Raw genomic sequence first — 23,626 nt, forward strand, 5'->3', positions numbered from 1 at the left:
TTTTTCCACGATCAGTTTCCAAGCTGTTTATATTTGTACCGACCCTCTGCCTCCATCAAAAAAAGTATGGGAGAAATTACTCCGCAGGCACAAGTCACTTGGGGTTGGAAGTAATCCTAAGCAACTTCTGCCTTTTACATACTTCTCCTGATTGAGTTCTGGGAGGTTTAAGAGGTGCTCTTAATACCACCTCATACTCACGGTGTCTTTCAATGTAACCAAATCTTTCACTGCTTGCTGTAACTTCTCCCAAAACTCATTCAAAAAAATCTTAAAATCAGCTACCGTGTGCAAAATAATTCCTAAATTGAAACCATCTGCACATGCAATCACTAGTAATCTGCATGAAAAGAAAAAGACAGTCCCACAGCCAATAAATAATTTAAACTTCAACATCCCAGTTGTGTTAATTACACTGATAAAACTTTATTCTTCAACAAAAAGGCATCCCATTAATATTTGGGTTACCCTCATGTTTAGATTATGATCATTACTTGTGCACTACAGTTCACAAAAGGAAATATTCAACATTGACCTCTAGTTACCTGAATGTCGGGACGTTTGCTTTAAACAGAACATGATATACTATTACAACTCCTAATACTTTGTTTTGCACACTTTTATACAAAAGCTGGTAACAGTACAGTACTCTCAATGTTATCCCTGGACAGCTTCTCTATTTCATCTGCCTTACCAACGTTATCCGTCAGCTGCTGGCCTACATTTTTAGCATCTTTTGACAAAGGGCTCCTGCTATAGTATTCTGCCATTTTACTACTAGACCAACCAACGTGTTTCACAGCACATCCCACCCATAGGCTGTGGGGAGTTTCACTCTCATCAGTTCCTAAAACTGCTAAATATGTTCTTAACCTGTTATGGATAACTGAATAAGTAATGGGCTGGCAATAAAAAACAGGCCCATTTTCCGACATACTTCTAAAGATGAAACCAGTGGTGAAGTCCCCAAGACTTGGCAAGTCTGACATACTTATCAAGGGCAACAACTGGGCAAATTGTCTCATCTGTATATTTCCTTATGACAAACTTGTTAACTGTCCCATTACCCCTACGCATCGCCTTACCAAAGGTATGGCTAAATAGTAAACCATTCCCATCTGGTATTTTCTTAATCTCCTGTGTTAAAATTAAGGATACATCGCTATGTCAGTACCCAGCGAAAAACTGCAGTTTCAAAATAGCCTGATTTATGAGAAATATAAATTTTTCCTTTACACTCAAGTGACAAATCTGATTCTGTATGTAAGAAGACACAGTCTTCAACTTCCCTAGATATGAAGGCTTTGCTTGTTTAGGTAAAATATGCATTTTAGCTTGTTCCTCACGCGACAACTTCAGGTACGACTTTACGCAAGGTGCTGGATTTCCACTATGGTGGCATTGTTGCACAGTCGACCCTACCATGTTGCTTAAACACAGACACCACCAGTTGACTTATGTTTCCCAAAACTGATGAGGCAAGAGTGAAAAAAAAATTGTTGAACACAACTACTAAACTACCCAGTCTTCTCACTCGGGAAGTCCCACTTTAAAGGAAATGCCTTTAAATCCCTTTATCCCTTTATCCCATCCTTAGTTGGACACTCCAAAATTGACGAGTGACCAGTGACCCCAAGCTGCATCGAAGAAACGTGATGTTGCTTCAACACCGGCCACCACACAGGAATGGGTTCCTGAACTGGTGCCACTAAAGTACATATTCTGACCTTTTGTTCCCTCAAACAAACATAGCACTGGAAAGATCACAGCAAATGGTGGGAAGACATATTGCTTGGGTTAGACAAATTAGAAGTCAGAAAATCAGAAAAATGTTTACACCAGCAGAAATTGGTGTTGGATAAGGAGTGTAGTGTTTCAACGGCACCCCTTCCCTGGACATCACATTGGTATCAAGAAACTTTGATCAAGATCATGTGGCCCATAAACACTATCAACATGCTCCCAAACTTCACATGACATCCTACAGTTTGATACACCAACCACAGGAGGGATTTCAACTTCATTTGATGGAACATTCAACTCTGTATTATTCTGTAACAAAATCCCAACAATTTGCTTAACTGGGTCATTCATCCCATTATTCTTCTTACCCTCATTGCTCCATAATTTCACTAACTCCAAACTATATGTGAGAATATCCAAATGTGACATTTAACCTGAGCACCCAATGATGACAATCCTGCCAACACTGCCCAGACGTCTTTTTCTTGGTTTGGGGCATTCCCTTTTCCAGAACCATACAACGTCACACCACTATTCTCGCTCATAAAACTGTGACACCCAACTGTTGTTTGGAACTATCAAATAAAGTTGTAGTTGCATATGACACTCCTTTCTCCACTGGACACAACCCTGCCAATTGTCTAAAAATCTCTAAGAACTCAGTTCTTCTGTAACTGGAATTGCCTTACTATTCCTGACACTCCGGGAAATAGCTGCATTGTCAGCATTGAAGTCTCGCAGCTCGAACAGCCAGTCCCACTGACACTCACCTGCCTGCTAACCTTTACGAGGGAGAATACTTTTCCTCAACTGAGCAAATGTCACCCTTTTACTACCAGGGAGAATGTATGCCTGTGTGTGAGAATCAACCATAAACCCTAAGAACTTGAAATAGGTCGTTGGAGTCCGTGTACTCTTATTTATTGATAATGTGTAACTTAACCTCTTCAGAATCTGGACAACTGCATACACTGTTCGAAGAGCCTGTTGTTTTAGCTCCTCAGGCTTCCAACCAGCCATTGCATTTATCACTGCTAACCTGTCATCATTGTATTGAGTGTTAATAATATATATATGATGTTACAATCATTCCAATACATTGGTAAATGTACATGTAAGTTGATAGCTTCCAACCGAAGGGTTAAGCAGTGCATGACAATTACAATCCCCCAAATTGTATTCCAAAATATGTCTGACACTATGGGGCTAGCTTGACATGCTCATAACCTGACTTTTCATCGGTATTAACTAAATAGGAGTCTCAAATATCTAGCATGGTAACATAATTTAGGCTTGTTTGGTTCTACTGTCGAAGGCAATTACAATGACTTTTGGCAATTCACATTGTCCCACTTTCCTGTAAACCCTAATTAATCCCTAATGACCATCCTACGTCATTACTCAGAGAAAGGCAGTCAAGTTTTGTGGTAGACATGGTAGACAAAACATGGTGTTCCATTGCCGTAATAAGTGTACATCTTTGTCACAGTAGGCGAGCAATTACACCCACTCTCCTTAAAATCTACGCCTATAGTTACAGTCCTTTGCAACAAAATCCTTTGTATTTACAAAAATACTATAGCCACTAAATACTATAGGCCTACTCCCATATTATTTTCATGACCAGGCCCAACTTAATTGTCATTATTATTTAGTTATTTATCTGTGGTTAATTTTTGCCAAATGGAAGAGAAGAGGCCGTTTAGTCAGGTTTTCCTCTCTGTCAATTTGCCAATTCCAGAATGTCTTCTGTCCTTTCTCCTGTCAGATCGAAAAACTCATTTTTCGTCTCCTCTACTGTCATTTCCTCCGTTTTGTTTTGTGGCGACGTTCAAGCCAGGCTGTGACTGGGTGATTCCCCTACAAATCGTCTCATTCGCTTTATGAATGTAAGCACATTTCTCTTCCTCCAACCCCTGTGTGTGTGTGTGGAAGCACATTTCTCCACCTCAGTGTGGAAGCAGATTCCTTCCCCTCAATGTGTGTGTAAAAGCACATTTCTCCCCCTCAGTGCATGAGTGAAAGCAAATTTCTCCCATCAGTGTGTGTGTGGAAGCACATTTTTCCCCTCATTGTGTGTGTGTCTAAAAGCACATTTCTCCCCTCAATGTGTGTGTGTGTAAAAGCACATTTCTCCCCTCATTGTGTGTGTAGAAGCAAATTTCTCCCATCAGTGTGTGTGTAGAAGCAAATTTCTCCCTTCAGAGTCTGTGTGGAAGCACATTTCTCCCTTCAGTGTCTGTGTGGAAGCACATTTCTCCCCTCAGTGTGTGTATGTAGAAGCACATTTCTCACCCTCATTGTGTGTGTGTGGAAGCAAATTTCTCCCATCAGTGTGTGTGTAGAAGCAAATTTCTCCCTTCAGAGTCTGTGTGGAAGCACATTTCTCCCCTCAGTGTGTGTGTGTGTGTGTAAAAGCACATTTCTCACCCTCATTGTGTGTGTGGAAGCAAATTTCTTCCATCAGTGTGTGTGTGGAAGCACATTTCTCCCTTCAGTGTGTGTATGTAGAAGCACATTTCTCCCCTCAGTGCGTGTGTGGAAGCACATTTCTCCCCTCAGTGCGTGTGTGGAAGCTCATTTCTCCCCTCAGTGCGTGTGTGGAAGCACATTTCTCCCCTCAGTGTGTGTGTGGAAGCAAATTTCTTCCATCAGTGTGTGTGTGGAAGCACATTTCTCCCTTCAGCGTCTGTGTGGAAGCACATTTCTCCCCTCAGTGTGTGTATGTGGAAGCACATTTCTCCCTTCAGTGTGTGTGTGTGGAAGCACATTTCTCCCCTCAGTGTGTGTATGTAGAAGCACATTTCTCACCTCAATGTGTGTGTGGAAGCACATTTCTCCCTTCAGTGTCTGTGTGGAAGCACATTTCTCCCCTCAGTGTGTGTATGTAGAAGCACATTTCTCACTCTCATTGTGTGTGTGTGGAAGCACATTTCTCCCCTCAGTGCGTGTGTGGAAGCTCATTTCTCCCCTCAGTGCGTGTATGTGGAAGCACATTTCTCCCCTCAATGTGTGTGTGGAAGCACATTTCTCCCCTCAGTGTGTGTATGTGGAAGCACATTTCTCCCCTCAGTGTGTGTATGTGGAAGCACATTTCTCCCCTCAGTGTGTGTGTGTGGAAGCACATTTCTCCCCTCAGTGTGTGTATGTAGAAGCACATTTCTCACCTCAATGTGTGTGTGGAAGCACATTTCTCCCTTCAGTGTCTGTGTGGAAGCACATTTCTCCCCTCAGTGTGTGTATGTAGAAGCACATTTCTCACCCTCATTGTGTGTGTGTGGAAGCACATTTCTCCCCTCAGTGCGTGTGTGGAAGCTCATTTCTCCCCTCAGTGCGTGTGTGGAAGCACATTTCTCCCCTCAGTGTGTGTGTGGAAGCACATATCTCCCCCTCATTGTGTGTGTGGAAGCGCATTTCTCCCCTCAGTGCATGTGTGGAAGCACATTTCTCCCCTCAGTGTGTGTGTGGAAGCACATGTCTCCCCCTCAGTGTGTGTGTGGAAGCGCATTTCTTCCCCTCAGTGTGTGTGTAGAAGCACATGTCTCCCCCTCAGTGTGTGTGTGTGTGGAAGTGCATTTCTCCCCTCAGTGCGTGTGTGGAAGCACATTTCTCCCCTCAATGTGTGTGTGGAAGCACATTTCTCCCCTCAGTGTGTGTGTAGAAGCACATTTCTCCCCTCAGTGCGTGTGTGGAAGCACATTTCTCCCCTCAGTGTGTGTGTGTGGAAGCGCATTTCTTCCCCTAAGTGTGTGTGTAGAAGCACATGTCTCCCCCTCAGTGTGTGTGTGGAAGCACATTTCTCCCCTCAATGTGTGTGTGGAAGCACATTTCTCCCCTAAGTGTGTATGTGGAAGCACATTTCTCCCCTCAATGTGTGTATGTGGAAGCACATTTCTCCCCTCAATGTGTGTGTGGAAGCACATTTCTCCCCTCAGTGTGTATGTGGAAGCACATTTCTCCCCTCAGTGTGTGTGTAGAAGCACATTTCTCCCCTCAGTGTGTATGTGGAAGCACATTTCTCCCCTCAATGTGTGTGTGGAAGCACATGTCTCCCCCTCAGTGTGTGTGTGGAAGCACATTTCTCCCCTCAGTGTGTGTGTAGAAGCACATTTCTCACCCTCATTGTGTGCTTGTGGAAGCAAATTTCTCCCCTCATTGTGTGTGTAGAAGCAAATTTCTTCCATCAGTGTGTGTGTAGAAGCGCATTTCTCCCCTCAGTGTCTGTGTGGAAGCACTTTTCTCCCCTCAGTGTGTGTGTGTAGAAGCACATTTCTCCACCTCAATGTGTGTGTGGAAGTGCATTTCTCCCCCTAAGTGTGTGTGTAAAAGCACATTTCTCACCCTCCATGTGTGTGTGGAAGGACATTTCTCCTCTCAGTGTGTGTGTGTAGAAGCACATTTCTCACCCTCCATGTGTGTGTGGAAGCAAATTTCTCCCCTAAGTGTGTGTGTAGAAGCACATTTCTCCCCTCAGTGTGTGTGTGTAGAAGCACATTTCTCCCCTCAATGTGTGTGTGGAAGCACATGTCTCCCCCTCCATGTGTGTGTGGAAGTGCATTTCTTCCCCTCAGTGTGTGTGTGGAAGCACATTTCTCCCCTCAGTGCATGAGTAGAATCGCATTTCTCCCCTCAATGTGTGTGTGTAGAAGCACATTTCTCCACCTCAGAGTGTGTGTGGAAGTGCATTTCTTCCCCTCAGTGTGTGTGTGGAAGCACATTTCTCCCCTCAGTGTGTGTGTGGAAGCACATGTCTCCCCCTCAGTGTGTGTGGAAGCACATTTCTCTTCCTCCATGTGTGTGTGGAAGCACATTTCTCCCCCTCCATGTGTGTGTGGAAGCAAATTTCTCCCCTCAGTGTGTGTGTGTGGAAGCACATGTCTCCCCCTCAGTGTGTGTGTGGAAGCGCATTTCTCCCCTCAGTGTGTGTGTGGAAGCACATTTCTCCCCTCAGTGCGTGTGTGGAAGCACATTTCTCCCCCTCAGTGTGTGTGTGTGGAAGCACATTTCTCCCCTCAGTGTGTGTGTGGAAGCACATTTCTCCCCTCAGTGCGTGTGTGGAAGCACATTTCTCCCCTCATTGTGTGTGTGGAAGCACATGTCTCCCCCTCAATGTGTGTGTGGAAGCACATTTCTCCCCTCAGTGTGTGTGTGGAAGCACATTTCTCCCCTCAGTGTGTGTGTGGAAGCGCATTTCTCCCCCTCCATGTGTGTGTGGAAGCAAATTTCTCCCCTCAGTGTGTGTGTGTGGAAGCACATTTCTCCCCTCAGTGTGTGTATGTAGAAGCACATTTCTCACCCTCATTGTGTGTGTGTGGAAGCAAATTTCTCCCATCAGTGTGTGTGTAGAAGCAAATTTCTCCCTTCAGAGTCTGTGTGGAAGCACATTTCTCCCCTCAGTGTGTGTGTGTGTGTAAAAGCACATTTCTCACCCTCATTGTGTGTGTGGAAGCAAATTTCTTCCATCAGTGTGTCTATGTAGAAGCACATTTCTCACCCTCATTGTGTGTGTGTGGAAGCGCATTTCTTCCCCTAAGTGTGTGTGTAGAAGCACGTCTCCCCCTCAGTGTGTGTGTGGAAGCGCATTTCTCCCCCTCCATGTGTGTGTGGAAGCAAATTTCTCCCCTCAGTGTGTGTGTGTGGAAGCACATTTCTCCCCTCAGTGTGTATGTGGAAGCGCATTTCTCCCCTCAGTGTGTGTGTGGAAGCACATTTCTCCCCTCAGTGCGTGTGTGGAAGCACATTTCTCCCCCTCAGTGTGTGTGTGTGGAAGCACATTTCTCCCCTCATTGTGTGTGTGGAAGCACATTTCTCCCCTCAGTGCGTGTGTGGAAGCACATTTCTCCCCTCAGTGTGTGTGTGGAAGCACATTTCTCCCCTCAATGTGTGTGTGGAAGCACATTTCTCCCCTCAGTGTGTGTGTGGAAGCACATTTCTCCCCTCAGTGCGTGTGTGGAAGCTCATTTCTCCCCTCATTGTGTGTGTGGAAGCACATTTCTCCCCTCAGCATGTGTGTGGAAGCACATGTCTCCCCCTCAGTGTGTGTGGAAGCACATTTCTCCCCCTCCTTGTGTGTGTGGAAGTACATTTCTCCACCTCAATGTTTGTCTTTTCTGCAACACTGGATAAATATATTTTCTGACCTACATACCCAAATAAGACCTATACAGCACATTTAACATAACTTTCTCACATCAACACTATGCCACAAGCATTTTATTCACCCGCAAATGCAATCAACTGAGTACTTACCACACAAAATAAGCACTCTTCCAACTATGCCAGACGTGTCAACAAGCAATACCGCTATCACTCTAGGCTATATTGACACCACGTGGAGCAATGCATCCTATAGGGATGTACCAATGACCCTCTATGCAGCCCGCTCTCTGAACCGACTCCTTTTACAATTTCACTATAATTTATTTCCGACCAACTTGAACACCGACTATTTTATTAAATTCACTGACATCCACTCTCTTGACCAGATTCACTGGATATCAAGTAATTCACTCATTCGTCACCGGTAAACTGGCCCAACGCCAATTTACTCCATAAATCATCTCATGATTTTCACCAATTCCTACCGCGTGCCTTATTCCACATTTTATCTGCTGCGCCATCTTATGCCCCCCCCCACCCCCACCCATGCAGGTCATGCATTAATTACTGCAGTGAACTGTGGATTAACAGAAATTAATCAAGAAAACAAACAACATACCTGTTCAAACGGATGCCACGCTAGTGTACATGTTGAGCCCACAGCATTCGTCAAAGAAAGTGCGGGAGAAGAGAAATTACTCCACAGGGAAAAGTCAATTGGTGTTTGTAACAGAGGTGATCTGAAACTTTATCCAACTGGTATAAGTTGTCAGTATATTGCTTTTCCTTTATACCAACATTGTGTTTGTTTGCATGGTGAAACAGTCCAAGAAATGTTCAGTCCATGATCCACAAAAATGTTGACTCTGTGTCTTTGATTTAAACATGCTCTGTCCTTAAAGATAACTTGATCAAGTCTTAGCAGAAATATCATAGTGCTTGAGAGGGCTCCGAATGCAGTGCTCATCATGGGCTTAATCTGTAGCCTCAGCTCTGCAGAATATGTCGTAGTAAACACGTACTGCTGCTGTGCTCCTCTATCTCCCTCATGCAGTTGTATACACACGTGAAGCAGTTGAGATTGCTTTGTATAAAGTGCTCTTCTTCATTGAAGGGAGCAGCAGAATAACCGTGTGCTGGATATGGTGACTGGGTTTCACGTGATGGATGAGGTGAAGCACATCTTTGTACTGGAAGGCCTCAGAGACAAAGGAATAACTACTGTCTGGGAATCTATTCCACAGCCAGAAAAAAAAAGGTAGCTTTAATTTTCAGACCAAATAGTGCTACATTTTTGTGTACTTAATTACAATTGATAGCCCATGAATATAGGAGTACTTTATACTGAATTTGACCTTTTCGTACTGCGATGAAAAAGCTATATGTATAACTATATCTTCCTGTATGTTGTCTTTCCAGATGTAACAGTGTTTGTATAATTTCTGACTTCACTTTTACCGAGCGTCTGTACGGGTCACTTGATGTGGACATTTGTCGTATTAAGCTTCATGAGCCCCTGCATACCATCATCAAACAGCCCCTTCTGTACATCAGGGATATGGTCCCCAAACCCTGTTTCCAAGCACTCGTCAAATTAGAAGAGGTAAACCTGGCCACGCTTCTTTCTCTCATGGTGCGCTCTATGCAAGTACATGTTGTGCCAAACTTTTCCACTTAATGTCGTTCAGGGACTGATATTCGAGGCCTCCATGGCCTAGTGTTTGGCATGCTAGTGCAGCACGATGACTCAGAAGCCTCTCACCAATGCAGTCATTGTGGCCACAGTCATGTATGTGAAATATTCATAAGTACAGAGTAAAACACCCGTCAGATAAATAAATAAATATCCCCCCTGAACAAAGTTGGGGGAGGGATCAACCGAAATGTCCCAAAGATTGGTTACATGTGTGTAATATACACTCAGTAATTTTTGTGCACCTTCCATATTTCAGGTTTACTTGGAACTACATTTGTGTGTATAGAAAAGATTATTTAAACTGAAAGAGCATATAGAAACATATATGAAATTCAGTTTGAATCCCTTAAACTAGAAATTGTTCTCTGGTATAATTTTGAGGCTGAAATTTATAAGTAAAGTAAATACTTGTACATGGTCATTGGTGATGATTGTGTTACATTTATGTGTTGTTTGGTGTATGTGTATAATATTTCTAGCCTGTGTTTAGCCAGAAATACATAGCAAAAAATCTATACTGTCTCTGCTTTAATTGCGCACACCACCATTTCTTCGATCCTCCTAGGTTCCTAGCTTTTGGAATGTTGTGATGTCATTGTGTGTCTGGTTTCTGGTTCGACTGATCATCAGTGTCAGATAAACTGCTGAACATAAACGACAGGGACCATCATGCATTGACGTCACATCTAATGCAGATACAGATTAAGAGAGATAGTAATGCATAACATTACATAGTACAATAGCAGGAAAAGCTACTTGACAACAACTTTTTGGTGAAAATTGAGGGCACTACAGTTCACTGTTAACTTCATGTTCACCACATTTCTGAAATGTTTTTACATTTTTACATCCTTTTTTTTTTTTTTTTTTTTTTTGCGTAAAGGAGCCGTTCCTTCTGAATCAATTTGTCCTTGGACGTTAAGATATAACTGTATTGTTAGTAGACGTACAAAATAATATTGTAATGTCTAGTGAATTAACCTTTTTGGTGATTAATGGGTATATCTGTGTTATTCCAGCTGTTAAAGGTTGTCCGTATCAAGGATGCCATCCGAAGTGATCTCTTTCCAACAGCAGATATGGTTATCTCCATGAGTAGGGAATTTGGTGTGCCATTGACTGCCAAGGACTTCCAAGGTGTGTGTGCTGACAATAGCATGTAAGCCTATGAATGATTCAAAGTACATACTAGGATTTAAGTCTGATACTTATTTTAAGTATTTATTATCAAAGTCTTCTTTTGTATACACGAGGGTAAAACTGGTGTTAATGTGTAACTATGAGGTTACCTTTTGGTGGTTCCTTGAGTGGCTGATCCCTATATAGACATCCTAATGTGAAGCTTACGTCGAGCAGGTGATTCAAAAATTCCTCCAAGTTCCAGCACATCCTTACAGCTTCATGGGCACTGTGTGTCAGATTATGTTTCTTCTTAATGGAGACTTTTGTCTTTGTTTGGTGTCACCAGATCTGCATCTCACCCCAGATGCTGATATTGTGGAGGAACCTTCATCTACGGCTGTGAAGACAGCCCCTGCACCTTGCTTAACCAGCCGTGAATGGACACCTATTGACAATTTCAACCAGCATTACGTCAACACAATCATGGATCGACATTTGTCTGGACAGGTTCACAACTTTGTCCGGGAAAATATTGTAAGTATCCTCAGGGATCTAACACATTGACTAATATACGGGATTATCATACAGTCACCACCCATGTTAAGCATAGCATATACATATTGGATCATCATATGGCCTCAGCCCTTGTTAAGCAAACAAAACCTGACATTGATGTATCACAGAGTATTTCAATTGGGTAGGATTCAAATATATAAGGAAATGGACTCAAAATGCCCCAAGTCTTCAAACCAAAATCACAGAAAATATGCAAAAAACAGTAGGTTAAATAATGTGACATTGTGTTATAATTGATAAATTCAGCCTTGCTCATATCCACATTTAAAGTGATTAAATTTTTTCTCTGTGGATGAAGTAACCAATCCATGGTTTGCATGTTGTCATTTTCAGGAGGAGATCAAGAGATCCAGTGACTTTAACCGAAGGTCAAAATCCCTGGTGGAAACAGTGAGAGCTGATGTCACTGTGGCCCATAACTATAGCACCCAGTCCTTGAATTCGACCGAACTTGCTAAAGAGAAAGTGCGTCAACAGCTGGCAGAGGTATTATGCTGTATGCATCATTATGCCTTAATGAGTAAAAGTTTAAAGTTTTCTTAACCGTTTCATCTAGAAAGAATTACCTATACAAGCAATATTTGCATTTAAAGAATTTTATTGTCAAATTTTGTGAAAATGTTTTACATGAAATGGCTACTGGAATTATGGAAAACCTCCAAAGCAAGAATATGTTTATATCCTCAGTTGACCAGATGACACTTAGAACTGAAGTATATTTTATAACATACACATATAAGTAATTATGTCCTAATATAATGCTGCTGATGTGTCTTTTAGTGTCCTAGTTAAATGATGCAAGCTGAATGTGATTGACAAAGGACCATTAAAATCAATGGTGTGTTTTACAATGTCCAGTATACAGATATGTATAGATTTCGTTTATGGATGTACCCGCATTTCCAGCATTGTCAGTATTTGTTACTGATGATACATGTGTATATGTGACGGGGGTAGTGGCTGTCCTATCTCTGGTGAGGTGCTAATGCTGCCAATGCAAACTGTTGCTGCAGATACCTGACCAGAGGTACACATACTGCCCTGAGTTCCACCATTCGATGACAGTTGTCCCCGTGAACATTGCTGTCCTCAAGAAGCAGTTGGTGGAGGAGTCAAGAGCCAGGTGGAAGACAGAGGAAGGCTGGGTGTACCCAGGAGTAAAATCCACTATGGAATGTAACAAACATTCAAGAAAACCAGACCAAGCTCGTAAAGAGGAGATCACAAATGTAAGTCTCCATATCCCCTGTGATATTTGATTTTCGTTTCCTCCAATCACTTTCGATATGCTGCAAAGGGTCACCTAAAACTCTTACCAGTATACGTCTTAAACTGGCTTGTAATGTGGGAAAGACTTCGTTAAGCCTACATTTTCCTCTTTATGCATCAAGTATTAGATAGACCCAGTGGATCCAAATTACTTACATCTTGAAAACTACCTGAAGTGAAACTCACAGGTTATATGTGTGACCCCTCAGGTGTGGTACAAAAAATGGTTTTATACATATATGTTTATTGAATTTCATGACTCAGTGGCTTTTCATTGGTTACTATACAATAACTACTCTAAACATTGTCCAATTTTTATAAAAGTTTGTGGGAAGGTGTAGGCTCAGATGACTCTTGGATCTATGCATAAGATTTGCATATTTAATGATTTCCTTGATTCTGATTGGATGTATTACAGTTTTTTTTTTGTAATTTGTTCACATCTTGAAGGCTAATTTGAGAAGCATGAAACAGATAACATTGTCACATCAGATATGAAAACTAGCCAGATCTTTTTATAGAATTTTATATACAAGTTAAAATTTGTGTAACTTTAGTTTAAGTTTGAAAACAATCCTTTGTATTAATTGTGTCAAATATTATCTGATTTCGATAAAAGGTTGTGACCAGGTTCATTTTTTTGCCCCTCAGATCGTCTTTAAAAACCAACCAGATTTATGTGTAAATTTTTCATATTTTATGATTGCCGTGATTTTGATTGGCTTTCCATGCTACATACTGTGCGATATTCATAAAATTTTCTGTGCTTTTTTATGCATCTGGTTAGACTTATGCAGAAGGTGCATACTAGTATCTTATGGCCTGTGGAACATTTAAAATTCTGTGTGTTACCCTCTGAATATGCTTGAGTATATATAAATGGTATTGTTATGAAAAGCCCAGCATTAGGGGTGGGGTGGGGGTGTCATTGATACCTGATTGTATCTCACCTTGTTTTGTTTCTTTTCACTGTGAATGTTGATGAACATGGATTTTTTTCTTCTCTACAGCAATGGCAAGAAAACATTTTGCATGCTAATATTTTGGAACCAACACTGGAAAGAGGTCGTTTCCCATGGCAACATCGTGTTCAGGATCTAGAATTGTATCGCAAACCTCTGCCAAATTTTGGCATGGCAGATCCACTCAGTATACATTACAGTGGGGACAAATTGGCAGAAGAGCAGCGACAGGCTAAATTGAAAGAGTTAGAGCTCTGGCGTTCTAGAGTAATTGTTGATAATCCACGGCAAAATTTCCTCCGTTGCCTAACAGAAACAGAGCTGCTAGACAGAGGCTATAAATGTAGTAATAGTGTTGAAAAATTGAAGGGGATCCTTAAAGATCCTCCAGCCAAAATGACTTTGCGGAAGCCTGGGTTGATCTTAGACGATATTCCATCATTGGGTGTTGTTGGCTACCCTTCCGTGGACACTGCGGCCAGGAAAGCTGGGCGGTGCCTGCATTCGGCAATACCTGATTCGGATCAGGTGTGGACTAAAGGGTATAACCCTGGTCCATATACTAACCTCAGCTGGACCAGGGATGAGAACAACATTCCTACCTATGACTACAACCACCAGGAGTTCCAGAAAACCAAAGGTCAAGATTTCAAGTGAGTGATCTTTGTTTGTAAGAGTGTCCAATCCATTCTCAGTACACATAATAAAAATTATGTTTTGTTGTAAAAAGAAAACAAAGAAGAGATACAAGGGATAAGAACTGAATTAGGCAAAGGACATGAATGAGTGTACAACAAACATGCTTTTGCATTGTGTAAGTTGTTTTAATCGTGCTTAAGCTTACTTGTGATGCTGTATGGATGGGAAAAAAGGAAGAAAGGCAATAAATGGTCAACCCTGAATGGTCAAACATCTCCTGTCAAAGACTAATAACATGCATAGCGTTTAATGCAGGACATTTCTGTCTTTGAAAACTGTTCTTTAGCACAATAGGTCAGCAAATGTGAGGCCATCCAGGTACAGTGAAAAATAACTTTCAGTTCCAGGTAGCCTAAATTGCAGGTAGTACATTGTTTTTGTGTGCTATTAAAACTTAACATATATTTACATGGCCTGTATTTTGATTTGTTACAGGTTAGTCCATAAGACTCATGTATTTCAAAGTAGGCGGCCAATACAGAGGTTATCTGAAGAAGAAATGGAACACCTCTATGGGTACAATAGGACCATGGGCTCCCTGGATTGGAAAGCTACACCACTCCCTCCAATAGAAGATGGTTTTTGCTCAACAGCTTCACCTTTGGTTACAGAAAACAAGTCATTAGAGACACTGGCAACCTGAATTTAACGGTACTGTTCAGTGCAGGGGCAGTGGAATAATTTTGCCTATGCAAGTTCAAGCCATTGTGATATACATCCATGTAGCAAATTAGTCCTTTTATAAATATCAGCCAATTTCCAGAGGTCCCCTTCGACTGTTTATTATTACAATTTTTTTAATTCAGATGTGTTTCTGACTTTCATAGTTTGAGTTGTTATAATTGATGTAGTTTGTTCTAGGTTCTTATGAGATTGCAGACTTACAAGTTTGTTATAAGAATTAAAAGAGATACAGAAATGGATGACAGTGGATATTTTGCTGGGTCAAAGCATTGGTCTTGCATGAATAGATCTGCCACGCCTGAAATTCAGCCCAGGCTACATGGCTTAAGCACAAATGCCAGTCAATGACGCTTCTGTATCCCTTTAACTATGTGTAATTGCTTTCATGTTAGCCATCTTGTTGACATGCATAAATGCATGTATGTAATATTGATGTGTTAAAGTTTTCTGAATTTAGTGATTGTGTTGACAAAAATTATTATCAAAGCAAATCTGTGATATGATATAGTATTTAACAGCTGTTAAGGACTTTTTATTGATGTGAAGATTACATATGTATTGAGGCATGGAGTTGATATTGTTGAATATTGTACAATTCCCTGATCTAAGGTTAGAGATTATAATGGTGATCTCTTAAGCTCTCGATTTTGGGACAAATTTGTGGTAATGACCTGCTGAAATAAGTATGTAGAACTTTTTAAATTGTTTTGCCTTCAAAAGTATTCAGTATTTGATCCTCTTTTGGGTTTCTGTATTTTCTATGTGTATATTTTGATATTGTTAATAAACCAAAAAGAACACTGTAAATAATGTTTTCACAAAGCTAATATCAAAGGAGTACAACACACTCATATTGGCTCATCAGCTTATATTTATCAGAAACACTGATTTATTATATTGAAATTCCCTCGGTTATTGGCGTTGTTCAGCCCGTTAAGTTCCAAGATTGGATAGGGTTGGAGATTGATGTAGATAGACATATAAACTTTGGTGAAAGTGTCAAGCGTGATAACGGTATTAGTATCAATACCGAAACGTCGCTTCACAATAAAAAGAAGTTATTATCCATATATCTCGTTATGTTAAAGGAGAAGAAAACTTAAATATCAAACAAATACCATTGAAAAGAGTGTGCATTTCCTCGCAGGTGCATACCATAAAAAATTCTAATATGTACCTCAAGTTGATAAATTATAAATAAAGCTCTGCGTCTAAATCAGCTGTGGGCGACTCCATTTTGCCTAAGAACTAGTCCTGAAGTCTTTTGTGTTGTGAGGAGAATTGTCGTCGGAAACCGCCGAAGTGCAGTTTGTACATTTCCGGTAGAACTCTTCTTCCCAGAAGCTAGCGTACAGTACAGTTCGTTTTCCGCCTGATGATCGGGAAACTGGAATGTCGGACGTAAGTTCCGAGTTTACACGAACAAGCCGGAAGTTTTAACGACTCTCATTGGCTAAGAGACAACAGCATAAGCTACAGGGTGTTAAAGATGGAGGACGCGATGGACTCGGCGTTTTCTGCCAGCTTTGCCGTTTTCAGGCTTTACGTGTGTGGCGAGGAAAAGTCGAAAAATTGTGCAACAGGCACCACCAAACAGAACAATATGTGCTCTTTTCAGCCTGTAGTGTCATTTTTTTAAAAAATTTTTCTTCTCCTTTAACGGTGTACATATCTGTAAGTCAGGCTCTGGTTTCATCCACCTATAAAACTGGCTATCACGGTATAAGTGTAATATTCTTGAGTATGATAATCAAATAAGGAGGAACCGGTAAATACTTCCAAAGGGTCGTAATATATGTATATATATATATGTATGTGTGGTTTCAGAGCTTCTACGCTCGTTCGGTGAACCTAAGCGGGTACCTTGGCGGATACCTATGCGGGCTGGCCTGACAGCTTCAACGCTGTAGATCTCAGGTGGACGCGGCCCTGGACCGAACGACCGCGGAAGCAGGTTAACCTTGGGGAAGGCCTGGCCGGACTAATAAAGCGGTTGCTTTATAATCACTCTGTTTCAGCGCTGTTGTTGTTATCCTGACATCCGCCCTCTGGCTCTCACATAGGTCTGGGAGGTTATATCATGTTGACGAGCCTGGTGTAGCGGGAGCTTTTCAAGGTCTTTTACGCTACCAATTGATGGATCATAGCTCGGCACGTTACAAAATTAACATGCATTGAAGCACTATATCATTGTTATTTGTCACCACATAGCAAATTCTTCTTGTATATATGGTTACCATGACGGAAAATCCATTAATTGTCTCTATAATGGACCTGTAACGTAAGATCCAACGTGCTCTCACGCGGCTAACTCGGAGAAAGTAGAAACAATGAAGATGAATCTTGAGGATTATGATAGACGTGTACTGGGACTCAAGTGAACCTAGTTTTTATTAGAGTGAGTGAGTGACTGCTTTGGGTTTCAAAGCCAAGAAACTAAAAAGTTTGACGTGCCAGATAAGACAGCTTTATCCTCGTGGAACTCTTCGAGGATTTTCGTGGCCTCAAAAGTAGTTTGACGGCAAACCGGTGAAGTTTCGAGTAAGGGTAACTTGACGTTCCGACGCACGAATATCTTCGAGTGTTCCCGATCGTATCACTAATTATGACGTCGATCGTTTGTGACGTGGGTCGCTTTTGCTGTTTTGCCGCAACTTGTCTCACCTAAGACAAAAGACACAGGGAAGTTCGTGAGAGTTTTACTGTGGATATAAAGCGTGGGGTGGCCAAGAAGTATGTATGAATATCCTGGCCAAGGCATGCGTATGTCCATGAACGGGCGCGCGAGCCCCACACCTCTGGAGGCTTCCGGACTGTGGAGAAACGTGCTAATGGTAGGCTGGTAAAAATCACTTGACAAAGCTCAAATTTATCGTTAGTTAAATCATTTGACAAAGGCACGGATACCACTGACACATTACACATATACGCTAATCATGTGATTAGCAATTATTAACTTTAGTGGAATTAAGCCTTAATTGTGACAATTCTATCAAAAATAAGTTAACATGTTTGACTCTTAGAGAAACATTTACGTGTGAGTTCTAATAGTCATGACACTGGGTTGTAATGTTCATAATCCCATGAGCGATGTAATATTCATGACACACACGTGTGACTTGCAGTAAACATGACACAAACCTACTAAGTTGTAATGTTCATGATATTCCCATGAGCAATGCAATATTCATGACCATCCCATGAGCAATGTAATATTCATGACAATCCCATGAGAGTTGTAATATTCATGGCACAGATATATGCGAGTTGCAGTATTCATGAAACAAACCCACTGGGTTGTAATTTCATGACAGTCCCATGAGCAATGTAATATTCATCACACAAATACATGGGAATTACAATGCTAATGACGCATACCCACGGGAGTTGTAACCGCTTCCGTGACCTATTGGTTAAAGCGCCTTCCTCGAAGTTGGGAGATCTCGGCTGAAACTCATGTCGGCTTATACCAATGGCTTTAAAAATGGTACTTGTTACTGCCTCAGAGATTAAGAGTTTAGAGCAAGGAAACAAAGACTGATTGGCCCGATGTTAGTGTTATGTGACTGGGTGGGGTGTCATTTCTAGTGTCTTTCGGCATGATCACTCGCCCTGCACATGTACATGTATATTTACACACACCTATTCACTCCTGGCCGTCATATGACTGAAAAATTGTTAACTACGACTACGACTACGACTGAAAACCCCCCAAGCAAACATAGATACACAATGTACATACACGGATGGTATTCAAAACACAAACTCATGCAAGAATCGTGATCCAAACTCATAAAAGTTGTAATATTCATGACAAACCCGTGGTAGTCACAGTGCATGTACAAAACAAAAAGGCTGAAAAATTCTTTATTAGGACTAAAAGCAAACACTCATTCATGAGTATTTTAATATCCATGACACAAACCCATGGGCGACGTAATGTTCGTGACACAAACTCATGGCTGATGGAATATTTATGAAACAAGCCCATAGGTGATGTAATATCCATGATACAAACCCATGGGCGATGTAATATCTATGACACAAACCTAAGGGCGATGTACTATTCATGACACAAACCACTGGACGACGTAATATTCATGACACAAGACTATGGGCGATGTAATATTCATAACACAAGCATATGGGTGATGTAATATTCATGACACAAACTCATGAAAGCTGTGATATTCATGACATAAACCCCTGGGCGATGTAATATTCATGGCACAAGCCTATAGACGATGTAATATTCATGACACAAGCCTATGGGTGATGTAATATCCATGACACAAACCCATGGGCGATGTAATATTCATGACAATTCCATGGGCGATGTAATATTCATGACACAAACCATGAGTGACGTAATATTCATGACAAGGCGGTGTAATATTTCTGGTACAAACCCATGAGCGATGTAATATCCATGACACACACCCATGGGCGATGTAATATCCATGACACACACCCATGAGCGATGTAATATTCATGACACAAACCCACAGGTGATGTAATATTCATGACACAAACCCATGGGCGATGTAATATCCATAACACACCCGTGAGCAATGTAATATTCGTGACACAAACCCATGGGTGATGTAATATTCATGACACAAACCCATGGGCAATGTAATATTCCTGGCACAAACCCATGAGCGATGTAATGTCGATGACACAAACCCATGGGCGATGTAAAATATTCCTGACGCAAACCAGTGAATGATGTAATATTCATGACACAAAGCATGGCACAATCGATACCATCCGTCGTAATCCATAAGAACCGGTAATTTCTATCATAAGCCTGGTTAATCCATAACAATAACTGGTAATTCGATAGTAAGCCTAAGTAATCCAGCAAAAGGTAATCCAGCAACTAAACTTTGGTATGAGCTAACGTAGCAGATAACCAGTTTTTATCTCGCACTAAGGTCGTCGTTGAAATACTGGTTTAGGGCCACTTCCCAGTCGGATATCGTGGCCCGTTAAATCAGCGTTTTTATTAAATCATTTACACTGGTAATTTTTTTCTGAGAGAGATCCCACGTGACGTCCACTAGCCAAGCAGAGACAAGATTTCAAATACCGGTACTGCGGTACAACATAGTAAAATTTCTACGACAGTTGACAGAACGTGCGAACAAAACTAGTTACCAAATAAGTTTGCAAAAGCCATACAGTAATTCATTAAGAATTAAGTAAATAATGTATGGATAAGCAGCTTTGAGGTGAATAGAACGCCCGAATCTTACCGTAAAATAAATACCACAAAAATCACCAATGACAATTTGTGTTAATATCCATTAGACAACATTTTTCAAATAAGTATAATAATCAAATGCCGCCTTCTTTCTCATATAGTAAGACTGAAATCAGTTAATTAGACATCAGTAAATTATAAAAGTATCAAAAGATCAGTACTTACCTTTAATATTACGTCCTTCGAGAAATAATTTTTCAAACCTTAAAAACTTTTCAGAACTTTGGTCACGTGGTTATTTGAAAAGTTCTTAGATTTGCTTTGGTGATTTATATAAAGTTTAACTATCGGAATTTCCTTCAGTGATAAAAGTGTTATTTCACACAGTTTAAAGATGTCGCTTCAGTTTTCAATTTTTTTCATATTTTATGATTCTCTCGTGAGCACCACTTATTAAAAAATACATAACTGACACTTTGAAAGTTGTGTGCGTGTATGTGTCTTTTCTATTTAAATTTTTCTGACCATGTCAATTTTACAGCTCCGTACAGAATCCGTTTCATGACGTTCCAATCTGAGCTCAGCGATATGAGGTCATGATACATATACAGTAAACTTTCACACTCCTATGTCAGGCAACAATTAGACACGACGTCATACATACGCGACTGTGAAGTATCTAGGTCAATTGCAATGGTCTAAGCTTACCGCTGACTGGTCTAAAATGCATGACCACTGCGGAGGGAGTAAAAGAGAACGGCAGCAAAAAGCTGCATGAAATTTTCTTCATTTTTTTGGGAGGGGGGAGGTACAATAGGCTTTAACACCTTCGCGTTGGTGTTTTTTTTTGTGTAACTCAATATCGCTGAACCTTCTTTCGTCAACGAAAACCAAGACGAAGGTGTTAAAGTTAGTCCACAAGTCATGAAAAGTCTGTATTTAGAGAAATTCACAATTTTTCGGGTACTAAAAGTGCCCAAACAATAATTCTACGGATGCATCCGACAGAAAGGGATAACAAGCAGCACAGTCACTATCTCAGCTATGATTGACGGGCTTCCTTTGGTATTAATACCGTCAGAAATTTCGTAGCAACAACAGCCCTTTATAACACACATTATTAAAACGTCTCAATGAGCAATACATGTAGAAATCCACCCCAAAACAGATACTGACTATAGGTAATCACAAATAATACTACAGAAGCGTAGTATAATTCTTGAACATACGGTAAATCCATGAAATAACAAGGAACAGTTAAATCTTCAGTAAATATCACGTTACAATAGGCATGACATAAAGCCATGAGCGATGAAATATTCATGACACAAACCATGGACAATGTAAAATTCATGACAAGAACCATGAGCAATGTAATATTTATGACACAAACCATGGGCAATGTAACATTCATGACACAAACCACGAGCAATGTTATATTCATGACACAAACCATGGTCAATGTCATATTCATGACACAAACCATGAGTAATGTAATTTTCATGACACAAACCATGAGTAATGTAATATTTATGACACAAGCCATGAGCGATGTAATATTCATGACATAAACCATGAGTAATGTAATATTCATGACACAAACCATGGATAATGTAATATTGTTTACCAGTACACATACATATCTCGTAGTACTTTCTGTTGAAATTTTATAGACTACGGTACACCTATATCCATATACATGTATTTCAGAGGCACGCCAGAATCCACAGGAACCATTTGGCAATAAAAGGCGATGGGACATGGTGCTTCCCTGGAGAACACGAATACACAGAAGAGGAGCTGGAGAATTACAAGTCCTCTTATTTCGGGAAGAACACCAACCCGGACAGGCCTCTGTCTGTGAGTCCATTGTCTTATATAGTGTAACTTTTTAGGGTATACTATATACAATACTATACTCAACAGTTCAAACCAATTCTGCCCGGCAGACGCACATGCAGAAAAAAAACACATCTGGACATCACAGGTGAGGACCTGTTGGTGTAAAACGATCACGATGGCCTAAGGTCTAACAGATGATCTCAAAACACCTTCTTGTGTTTTTTTCTACACGTTATACATGTAACATGGGTAAAGGTCTGGTTTGTCAAATCTGAGTAGCATATACTGATAAGTACCGTGCATTTTTATTTCCTTCTGTTGTAAGCTTTTCCAACTTCTTACGATCATATCTCCTTTTTCAGAATGATTCCTGCTATGATCGATTGTTCTGCACACATTACACATATAACAACAAAAATCCTCGGGATGACAGAACTCCAAGTCTTACGATAGGAAGGAGATATCACACAGAGGTACTATGTCGATAAAATCTTAGTACCAATATAGCTCAATATACTTTGAAAATTCACATGTTTTCAGAAATCGTATATCACTACAAAAATATTACTCTGCAAAAATGTGCTGCTTGCATGCATGTTTTGGCTTCTTTGCAACAGGCTTGCGACAACCCCTACCTCCACCCGCTTCTATGCGAGTATACAAAATATTGTTACGCAATATTGTTCGTTCTACCATAATGTGTTGTTTAGTTGAAATAGGGTTTTGAGTATATTATTTTTTCCAGAGCGATTCATTGGCCTCATGTAGATTTCATCAAACATTTCTAGGATTTCTCCCTTGTTGTGATTTTCAGGAGACAAAGCGTACTGTCCCGCTACTAACGTCTTCCTTGTACGGGAGCAGGCTGAACCATCCTGTGGAGCTATTTGAGAGGCATTTGGTGCGCGTTAATCACATAATGAAATCCTTCTATCGTAACAGGGGGACCGGATTGCCTCCTATATCCTAAAGTGGGTTTATCACCTGATCCTCAGTGAAGCTTGCAAACAAACCCCATGTTTAGTTTGCTTGTGCCCACTTTTGATTATTTAATGATCATTAAACTTTGCCTGTTTTCTGTCTATGTTTTTGTTCAGAATTGAGCAGTGGTAATCCTTTGAAAGGGCATCCCTGTTTCGGGCCAGTGTTACTTTTATTTAAAATAAAAAAAGCATCAAACCAAACTAATGGTCAACCTATATCTCTGCTGTGAACTTTTCTTGATTTGTTGAACGCCATACCTGAGGATAATTTACTACCTGCCTATGGCAGCTCATATCTGATATGTACATCATTTTGGTGGAATCTTGACATTAACTGATACATCAAAAGGCACTATTAAACAAAGAATATGGTTTTAAGGGAACTAACGCAAACATATACCAAACGAACGAGAAAATCGCTATTGATACATATTTTATACTTCTAATAACTCCTGTATATTACGCATATTTTGCGTCAATGATCGGAAATACTCGGTACTGGGAACGCAAGATCCGCTTATCGCCACCAATGAAAGACTTGAAAAAAGCTACACAGGCGGTCCAAATGACAGTAAAACGCTTCGTTTTCTTCTGTGACGTTGCAATGCGTGTGTACGCCATATATGTTTTATGAGCACACGCCATATATGTTTTAAGAAAGCTGAGAAGCTCTTTTGTACTTTTTATGTTAGGCCACCTCATTTAGTTCGTACTAAGAGATAAAAAAAACAGCTAGTATTCGATG

General features: G+C 40.7%; 3 protein-coding genes across 3 annotated transcripts in view; 2 read left to right on the plus strand and 1 right to left on the minus strand.

The window, feature by feature from the left end:
• LOC135470079 (uncharacterized) overlaps positions 1-15,820 on the plus strand; it is a 38,726-nt gene extending 22,906 nt beyond the window's left edge. Inside the window, exons 16-23 of the mRNA XM_064748821.1 lie at positions 8,957-9,100; positions 9,271-9,445; positions 10,558-10,675; positions 11,007-11,194; positions 11,570-11,722; positions 12,250-12,465; positions 13,516-14,120; positions 14,602-15,820. Coding sequence (XP_064604891.1) covers positions 8,957-9,100; positions 9,271-9,445; positions 10,558-10,675; positions 11,007-11,194; positions 11,570-11,722; positions 12,250-12,465; positions 13,516-14,120; positions 14,602-14,809 — 1,807 coding nt within the window. The 3' untranslated portion in view covers positions 14,810-15,820. The remainder of the gene's footprint in view (positions 1-8,956; positions 9,101-9,270; positions 9,446-10,557; positions 10,676-11,006; positions 11,195-11,569; positions 11,723-12,249; positions 12,466-13,515; positions 14,121-14,601) is intronic.
• On the minus strand, positions 621-3,556 carry LOC135469705 (uncharacterized; the record flags this gene model as incomplete). Its single annotated transcript, XM_064748266.1, is given in 4 exon segments — positions 621-972; positions 974-1,429; positions 1,904-2,052; positions 3,476-3,556. Coding segments are annotated over 4 exon segments (1,038 nt in total), but the record flags the coding sequence as incomplete, so codon positions are not given.
• Positions 15,821-17,566: 1,746 nt separating the features above from the next.
• On the plus strand, positions 17,567-22,868 carry LOC135471085 (uncharacterized). Its single transcript, XM_064750133.1, has 4 exons — positions 17,567-17,684; positions 21,767-21,916; positions 22,261-22,371; positions 22,713-22,868. The coding sequence occupies exons 1-4, from the start codon at positions 17,586-17,588 to the stop codon at positions 22,866-22,868; spliced, it is 516 nt and encodes a 171-aa protein (XP_064606203.1). The 5' UTR covers positions 17,567-17,585.
• The last annotated feature ends 758 nt before the right edge of the window (positions 22,869-23,626 follow it).

The sequence above is a fragment of the Liolophura sinensis genome, chromosome 7, assembly GCF_032854445.1.
Source record: "Liolophura sinensis isolate JHLJ2023 chromosome 7, CUHK_Ljap_v2, whole genome shotgun sequence".
Lineage (NCBI taxonomy): Eukaryota > Metazoa > Mollusca > Polyplacophora > Chitonida > Chitonidae > Liolophura > Liolophura sinensis.

Bases quoted from the DNA above. Each gene is read 5' to 3' on its own strand.
- LOC135471085 (XM_064750133.1), top strand. From the start codon at position 17,586: ATGTATGAATATCCTGGCCAAGGCATGCGTATGTCCATGAACGGGCGC. The intron at 17,685-21,766 runs GTAGGCTGGTAA...CATGTATTTCAG, and splicing joins TGTGGAGAAACGTGCTAATG to AGGCACGCCAGAATCCACAG. The intron at 22,372-22,712 runs GTACTATGTCGA...TGTGATTTTCAG, and splicing joins GAAGGAGATATCACACAGAG to GAGACAAAGCGTACTGTCCC.